Genomic DNA, 8,833 nt, shown 5'->3' with positions numbered 1-8,833 from the left:
TCTTAAAAAAGCGTGATGTTTGTCTCAAAATGATGTAACAGGAAAAAGGAATGTATGCGTGTGTTGGTCTACTCACAAATAAGATCCAACAATTCACACACAGAATAGATGATTTACAAATGATATTTTATGATAAATGCACACACAAGTATAATATTTTTTAGTAAAAATTACAAATTCAAATTTACAAAAGTCAGAAATAAATAATTTGTGTTTGTAGATTGCAAAATACATGTGTAAATCATGGAAACACATTTGTAAATCAAAGAATATTTGTGCATCTTGGTATTGGATTCGGGACCTCTACTGGTAACAGAGTATTTCTACATTGCAGTATCGGCAGTACTTTTACATGAGTAAAACACGTGAGTACCTCTACCATCACTGTTTAATTGCTTACAGTATATGGTAAAGGAAGCGAATCCAGTGCAACCAAAAAACGGTAGAAAGTGTATTTGAATCAATATTCTGGTAATCAATAACTGTTTAGCAATAAGCTATATATAATAACGAATAACTGTTTAGTAATAAGGTATATGTAATAATCAATATTCTGGTAATCAATAACTTTATAGCAATAAGCTGTATGTAATAATCTATATTCTGGTAATCAATAACTATATAGCCATAAGCTGTATGTAATAATCTATATTCTGGTAATCAATAAGTTCATAGCAATAAGATAATCAATATTCTGGTCATCAATAACTGTTAAGCAATAAGCTGTATGTAATAATCAATATTCTGGTAATCAATAACTGTTTAGTATCAATAACTATTTATCGTGTTCAAATGTTTTTAAAAAAACATTCTTTAGACATTTTTGTTGTTGTTCTTTAAATGGCTGCCTTGTTTGATTGATTGATTGATTGATTGATTGATTGATTGATTGATTAGATTCAGGTGTGTTGACTCTGACAGGCCGCTGAATTCAGTGATTGACCAATCAGAACCCGGCAATCAACTAAGGGGCACGGTGGCGCAGTCGGTAGCGCTGTCGCCTCACAGCTAGAAGGTCCTGGGTTCGATTCCCGCCGGGGACGCTGTGGGCACTGGGGGGCGTGTCTTCTCCTCCGCGTCATCAGCGCCCATACCCTAGGTGGGGTTGGCGAAAGGGCCTACTCTGTGTGGAGTTTGCATGTTCTCCCCGTGTCTCCTAGGGTAGTTAATACCCTCACAAAAACATGTAGTAATCCTGGTCACTATACCGCCTCCCCCATGACAGCCGGGGCGCCTGATGGAGGGGAAGGGAACTGGTTGGAATAACGTGTTCCTTCCACGCGCTACGTCCAACCAGGGAAACTCCCCCCTGTCAGGTGACAAGAAGGTCAGTTGGCTCTCATGCCTGAAGGAAGCATGAGCTCGGCCCTGGCCTCCCTACTGTGGGGTGACAGGTGTAATACTGGTGTAGGGCTGGTGTAGTGCCCAGGATCACTTAGGAAATTGGCACCGGGTGAAAAAAATGGGTTACAAAAATCGCGGGATATAAAAAAAAAAAAAAAAACTAAGTATAAGTATAAGACCATCTGGTCTCTGTCGGGTAGAAACTCTTACCTTTCAGGATTCAAATTCAAAAGTAGCAAAAGTAGCAGATCTACAACCTATAAACGCGTCGCTTCGCTTCGCGTTTAGATCTTGCAGATCTGAGTGTGTGTGACGCTGCAGTGTGATCAATAGGATGTTAATTTACGGGGAAAAGAATATGGAGATAGAATAATGGAGATAAGAGGTTCTGCCCGACAACAACCATATAAAAGTGTGACACACCCACGTTACAGCCCAGCCAATTAGACGCTTACTTACCTACACTTACCACGTGTGTGCGTGTGTGCGTGCGTGCGTGCTTGTGTGTGCGTCCTTGACCTAGCATGCCCCCTTGTACGGCAGGAACGCAACATCTTCACGAGAGAAGCCGTGCTCGTTGGCGTGCTCCACAAAGAACTTCTTCATGTCGCTGTTCAGGAAAGGGCTGCGGCCTGCAAGCACAACAAGCCCCTCCTCCTTTACACACACACCTAGATCATCTTAACACACCTTAACTAAGTGTTAAGTGTTATTTACACACATACACACACGCACACGCACACGCACACGCACACGCACACGCACACACACACACACACGTACACACGCACAGTTCACCCCCCAAAAATGACGTATTTTCATTTTTTATCAATTACACCACATGAAGCCTTGAATTCATGGAGTTTCCTTTTTTGTTTTTGTCGCATTCCTCCTTCTGACCTTTGACCCGCTCATCACATTATTGTCTCAGGAATGAGACACAAACTAAAACATCTCCATGAATTCAAGGCTTCATGAGGTGTCAACCGTAATTGATAGAAAATAAGTAATGTTTTGGCGAACTACTCCTTTAACACACCTTAACACTTATATTTACACACACATCTACATTATAATACCATAATAACACACATAAATACTTATATCTATGCCTGTGTCACCACATAAAAGGTTAAAGGTACTCACTGAAGAGATGGTCGGTAGCAAAGTTGTGTGTTGTGTCGGCGGTGTGGACCACAGCGTAGCTGTTATGGACCACCTCTTCCACAATCACCACGATGTCCCACACCGTCCCATCTCCTGCACAGGGATACATGCAGTGGTGGAAAAAGTAATCAAATGTTTTACTTAAGTAAAAGGATCAATACTGCAATGTAGAAGTACTCTGTTACAAGTAAAAGTCCAGAATTGTAAATGTTACTTGAGTAAAAGTACTAAAGTATTGGCATCAAAATGTACTTAAAGTACCAAAAGTGAAAGTACTCGAATGTTTGAAAATAGCCGATCTACAAGCTCACAACGCGTCGCATCGCGACGCGTTGTGAGCTTGTAGATCAATATTTACAAAAAGTACAATATTTGCCTCTGAGATGTAGTGGAGTAGGAGTAGAAGTATTGGAAATTGGAAATACTCAAGTAAAGTACAAATACCTCAAAATTGTACTTAAGTACAGTACTTAAGTAAATGTACTTAGTTACTTTCCACCACTGGATACATAAACACTGGAACTAAACCAAAACACAGCCAGAGTCTTGTCTTTCTACAGGGAAACACCAGCACAATAATATTGTAATATTGTGGCTGATAGAGGAACATGATGGATAAAATATGTAAACACATATAAAAAGTTACCTAGTTGGCCTTAAATATTTTTGACATAGTTGGTTTCTGCCAGGTGTGTGTGTGTGTGTGTGTGTGTGTGTGTGTGTGTGTGTGTGTGTGTGTGTGTGTGTGTGTGTGTGTGTGTGTGTGTGTGTGTGTGTGTGTGTGTGTGTGTGTGTGAGTGTGTGTGTGTGTGTGTGTGTGTGTGTGTGTGTGTGTGTGTGTGTGTGTGTGTGTGTGTGTGTGTGTGGTACTCACCGTAAATCAAAGTGAATCGACCAGGTGTGTCTGTCTTCATCATGACTTGACGCTTGATCCTGCAGCTGCTGACATTACTATGGGAGAGAGATGCAGTAGTTATAGAGAGATACTGTAGTTACAGAGAGATATAGTAGTGTCTCTATATTCAATACTCGCTTCGATGTCTCACTATGGGAGAGCGCCCTCTAGGCGTGAACACAGAAGCATTTTTTGATGCACTTCCAGACAATTTAATTGGCTGGACTTTGATTCGCCTTTGATTCGCCTTCCTGACCGGAGGTCCCGCCCTCCATTGTATTGTGGAAGTGCATCAAGAGAGAGAGCGAGAGAGAGAGAGAGCAGTCATCAACTGATTGGTTCATGAATGCAACAAAAACAAATAAATAAATGTAAAGGTGAGTCATGTTTTGGGTAGGCTGGAGGAAGGCAGGCTTTCCGAAGCATAGAGGGGTTGACTCAAACCTTGCGCTGGAATCAAACACCGGCTACCTATTGTTCCCCCCCCCCCCCCACCCGGCCTGTGCTGAGAAAACTGACGTCACCAAATTTGGAGCGACGCCCCTCTGCACTCTGATTGGTTAGGAAAATACAAGGTTCACTCCCACTCCTAGGCCACAGTTCCTGCAACGGTACCCCAGGCTTTTTTTCATTTGAAACCAAAAATAAAGCATGGGTTCTCAAGGCTATGTTTTGGGTGAACTACTCCTTTAACCCTGGTACTCACTTGGCCTCCCCCGGCCCGCCACAGAAGATATCTAAGGTGGTCTGTGCTGTCACAGTCACCGGCCAGATGACGGTCGTCACGTTTTCAACTACAGGGATTACGGGGATGGGATAACGGGTAGCCACGCCCACTATGTACCATGTACCAGCCATCTGAGAGAGAGAGAGAGCGAGAGAGAGAGAGAGAGAGGGGGGGGGGCATTTAACAAACCAGCAACCCGGCTGTAAAATTCAAAGTCAAAACCAAATAAATAAAGAAATCAAACCAAGCCTTAACAAACCAGCAAACCAGGCTTTACGTTTGTTTTTAATTAAAACTGAATTGAAATAGAAAAAAAGTCAAAACCAAATAAAACTAATACAAACAAATGAAACATTCTCTCTCACCAGCTCCGGGTTGAAGTTGTCAGCAGTTGTTTCCTCTTCAACGCACGTGGTAACCATGGTACCCAGCAGAGCAGAGAGCAGAAACATTACAGCAGTGGTCTTCATGGCTGCAGCTAGAAGTGGGTCTGTCTGTGTGTGTCCGTGTCTCTGCAGGATGCTGAGGTGTGTGTGTGTGTGTGTGAGTGAGAGCAGGTGGACAGAACAGTAGAAACAACCCCCTTATATCTTCCTAAATCCCTCCTCCCCTTTCTCCTCTTCCTGAAGAACACACACACACACACACGCACACGCACATGCACACGCACACACTGAACATTTCCTTGTCTATGCTTGTATTCACACGGATCGGCTTGCATTTGAAAAGTTGTTTTGTTTGTTTTATCTGTTTCCCGTAATAATAATAATCAGTGCCAGCTGTAACAGAGAGGAGCCTATACCCTAGTTATAATAATAATAATAATAATTATTATTATTATTTATTATTACCCTAATAATATACAGTGCCAGCAGTAGCAGAGAGGAGCCAATACCCTAGTTGATTGATTGTTTATTTATTTTGATAGAAATACATAAAATAAACATAATACACTTAAAAATAAGAAATATAAAAATATGAAAACAAATACATGTACTCTGGGGTGTTCGAAAGGGGCATAGGATGAAGTTGAAAACTTATCTAGTCCTATATCCATTATTGCTTATTCAAATAATATTTAGACATACAATTTCTAAAATCTATGTAAAATATTATGAAAACAGGAAAAAATAGATATAAATAGATGTATTTAATGTAATAAGACAGGATGATAAAATACACTAAACATAAATACAATTACATTAATGAATGAATACCTTTATTAAATGTAATAAGACAGGATGATAAAATAAAGTAAACATAAATACAATGAAATTAATGAATGAATAACTTTATTAAATGTAATAAGGCAGGATGATGAAATAAACTAAGCATAAATACAATGACATTAATGAATGAATAGATGAATTAAATGTAATAAGGCAGGATGATGAAATAAACTAAACATAAATACAAAGACATTACGCTCTTCTCTTCCATTAAAACACCAACAACAATCTGTCCCAGAAAGTTTGATCATAATCAAGATGAAGAATCAATGTCAGCTTGTAAAACTTATTAGGTCAACATATTATTCCCACAATGTTTCCAAGGCTGCCTCTATCATTTTATTCACAAAGATCGGATAACATTTCCTTCTCTATGCTTTTATTCACACGGATCGGCTTGCATTTGAAAAGGTTGTTTTGTTAGTTTTATCTGTTTCCCGTAATAATAATATACAGTGCCAGCAGTAGCAGAGAGGTGCCACGATCAGAGTCAGGGGTGTAGGACCCAAGTGCAGGACAAAGGCAGAGGACGAAGCAGACACAGGGTAGATCGAATGCAAGGGCGGTTTATTAACCAAAACAGAGGATCAGGAATAAACATAAAAACACAAGGAGACTAGGAAAATAACATGAACTAGGAGCAAAGCTGAAACACTAGGAACTTAGAAAGTCACCAGGAGATAACTAACACAGTGACTTACTTTAACGAACGAACAAGGGACTGAACAAACAGGGGAGTATATATAGACACACGGTTAACTGGACACAGGTGAAACTAACAGTTGAAGCTTTGAATTTGTTCTAACCTTTTTCCACAACTTCTGGATACTGTTTGGCAATTGACTGTTTTTTATTTTGTACAGTACATGAGTTGGATGGTTTTGAAATCAACCAAGTCCTTAAATTTCAGTGTGTTCAGTTTTTAAAGAGTGGGTTTGTTGGTTCTCTGTAATCAGCTTTGTTAACTATCCTTATTGCTTTTTCTTTGGATAATGAGAATCACTGCTGTAAATACAGAGGAGGGGCCCCGCCCACACATTTGATATTTGATTAACCTATACATTTAAATTTAGTAAATTGTTGATGGCCGCACGGCCCAGTTCCCCCGAAGGGCCCCTGAGAGCCAGGGGCCCTGCATGGGCCCCGGCCCCGGCGGCCCAATGGCTAATACAGCCCTGCTTCCATGGAGAACAGGCCATCCTGGCTGGAGTAGATCATCCACCAGGCTTGAGATGGAGAGAAGCTCAGCCTCGATGGCACGTTGTTCATCCACCATAGAAGGCCTTTTGTAGACTGGAGCGGGTGAGTAGTTTCTAGGCTAAAAGCAGTGGTGGAAAAAGTACTGACATTTTTTACTTAAGTAAAGTATCAATACCACAATGTAGAAGTGCTCTGTTAAGTAAAAGGCCTGTGTTCAAAATGTTACTTGAGTAAAAGTACAGTACAAGTATTGGCATCAAAATATACCTAAAGTACCAAAAGTAAAAGTACTAAAATGTTTGAAAATAGCAGATCTACAAGCTCACAACGCGTCGCAATGCGACGCGTTGTGAGCTTGTAGATCGGCTATTTTCAAACAGCCTATGTATAAAATAGGGCTGATGGGGTTAATGTATGTTTTATAATGTAATAATTTATATCTGCAAAGTAACTAAAGTTGTCAAATTGAAATACATAGGCATTGAGCGTGTTTGTTGTTGGAGAAAGTTGTATCTAAACGGTTTATATCTTTATTAGGCATTTGTAAACAAAGAAAACCCTGGGCCCAGGTCAAAGGTCAGCTAACAGTCTGACCAAAAAAAGATTGATCCTTAACTCATTCAGACCAGGAAAGCAATTATGTCATTTTACATATTAACTATTATATTAAGTATTATCTTATACTTTGGCTATTCAAAAATATTAAGTATTATCTTATACTTTGGCTATTCAAAAATATTAACTATTATCTTATACTTTGGCTATTCAAAAATATTAACTATTATCTTATACTTTGGCTATTCAAAAATATTAACTATTATCTTATACTTTGGCTATTCAAAAATATTAACTATTATCTTATACTTTGGCTATTCAAAAATATTAACTATTATCTTATACTTTGGCTGTTCAAAAATAGCAAACATACAAGCTCATAGCGCGGCACTCGGTCCGCGGCCAAATACATCTTTGGGGTCCTTCACATGAAAAGGTGTAGGTCCTTCACATGAAAAGGTGTAGGTCCTTCACATGAAAAGGTGTAGGTCCTTCACATGAAAAGGTGTACCAACATAAGGTTTTTTAGAAAGGTGGTCTATGAAATGGGCTTGTTTCATAGACCTGGTTGCTTATTTCTCTCACACAATCTGGAAACACTGATCCCGAACAGAAGTTGGTGGAGACCAAACCCACAGCGGAAGACGGTCGATAGATAGATTGCGATAGATTGCTATTTGCTTTTTTGTTGTTGTTGACTTTGTTGTCTAATTCTAACATGTTAGAAATAAAGCTTTTCATTCAAGGGGTCCTTGGCCTGAAAAACCTTGAAGACCCCTGGATTAGTTTAATGTTGATGTAATGTAGGTGTATGCATATACCAGAGGGTCTTTGAAATTCATTCACAGTATACTGTTGAATTTCAAAGACCCTCAAGTTAACGCATTAGACCCCCATTTGATAATTTTCTTTATCTCTGTGAGCTAATCTACACTGTAAAATCATCATTGTTTATTTTACTCTGTGAGGGTACAAATTAAACCAAATGGACCCTTACCATCTGTACACTCTCAGAGTTACAGACCCACGACCATTTGGTTCTTGCTTGAGATGTGGACATACTGTAACATTCACTGTATGCACGTTGATGGGACTGAAATGTTTCTTACATGGGGGTATGTCTACCTCTAGTGGTATGTGGAGGTACTACGCTGTACCTGATAGAAAATGGAAAATGTTATGTTTTATGTTTAATGTTTAAACATTGACACACGTTGTGTGAACCTGATGATCTGTAATGTGTTCAAACTAAATGAAAAAGTTTAATCTGCAACAGGGGGGTCCCTGCTTCGTTGTATTTCATTTGGTTTGTCAGAACGATCATCAGTGTATTTTGGATTCATGTTCATGTATATTTTCAGATATTTAACCACTTAAACCCTCGATACCTAATAAACTTGACCTTTCACTCTGTAATTACTCTGCTCTTGTATTCCCTCTACGCCAAACCTCTTTGCCGAGAATAGCCGATCATATCTAAATAAATACAGTTCTCCTCAGAACAGGGATGCTGGGGTTCAAGGGGTTCATGAATGTAAAAAAATGATTCTATCGCACAAAGATTAGGAAGCCCCCTGTAGTAACTCTGAGGACCCCCTAGGGGTCCCGGACCCCCTGTTGAAGACCACTCCACTGGGCTAAAGCCATCTGGGTCCCGTCCCTACCAGTACTACCTCCTCACCTCACCTATCATCCCATAACCCTGGAGGGTCGTTG

General features: G+C 39.8%; 1 protein-coding gene across 1 annotated transcript; it reads right to left on the bottom strand.

Annotated features, from left to right (window-relative positions):
• Positions 1–1,863: 1,863 nt before the first annotated feature.
• Positions 1,864–4,555, bottom strand: LOC308100071 (lipocalin-like; the record flags this gene model as incomplete). The annotated part of the gene is made up of 5 exons (XM_080448971.1): positions 1,864–1,976; positions 2,491–2,604; positions 3,386–3,462; positions 4,113–4,264; positions 4,499–4,555. 5 exons carry the CDS (start codon positions 4,553–4,555, stop codon positions 1,864–1,866), a joined length of 513 nt encoding a protein of 170 aa, XP_080305097.1.
• Positions 4,556–8,833: the final 4,278 nt, after the last annotated feature.

Source organism: Gymnoscopelus braueri, assembly GCF_963280865.1.
Source record: "Gymnoscopelus braueri genome assembly, chromosome: 14".
NCBI lineage: Eukaryota > Metazoa > Chordata > Actinopteri > Myctophiformes > Myctophidae > Gymnoscopelus > Gymnoscopelus braueri.
This window is presented reverse-complemented; position numbering and strand designations above follow the sequence as displayed.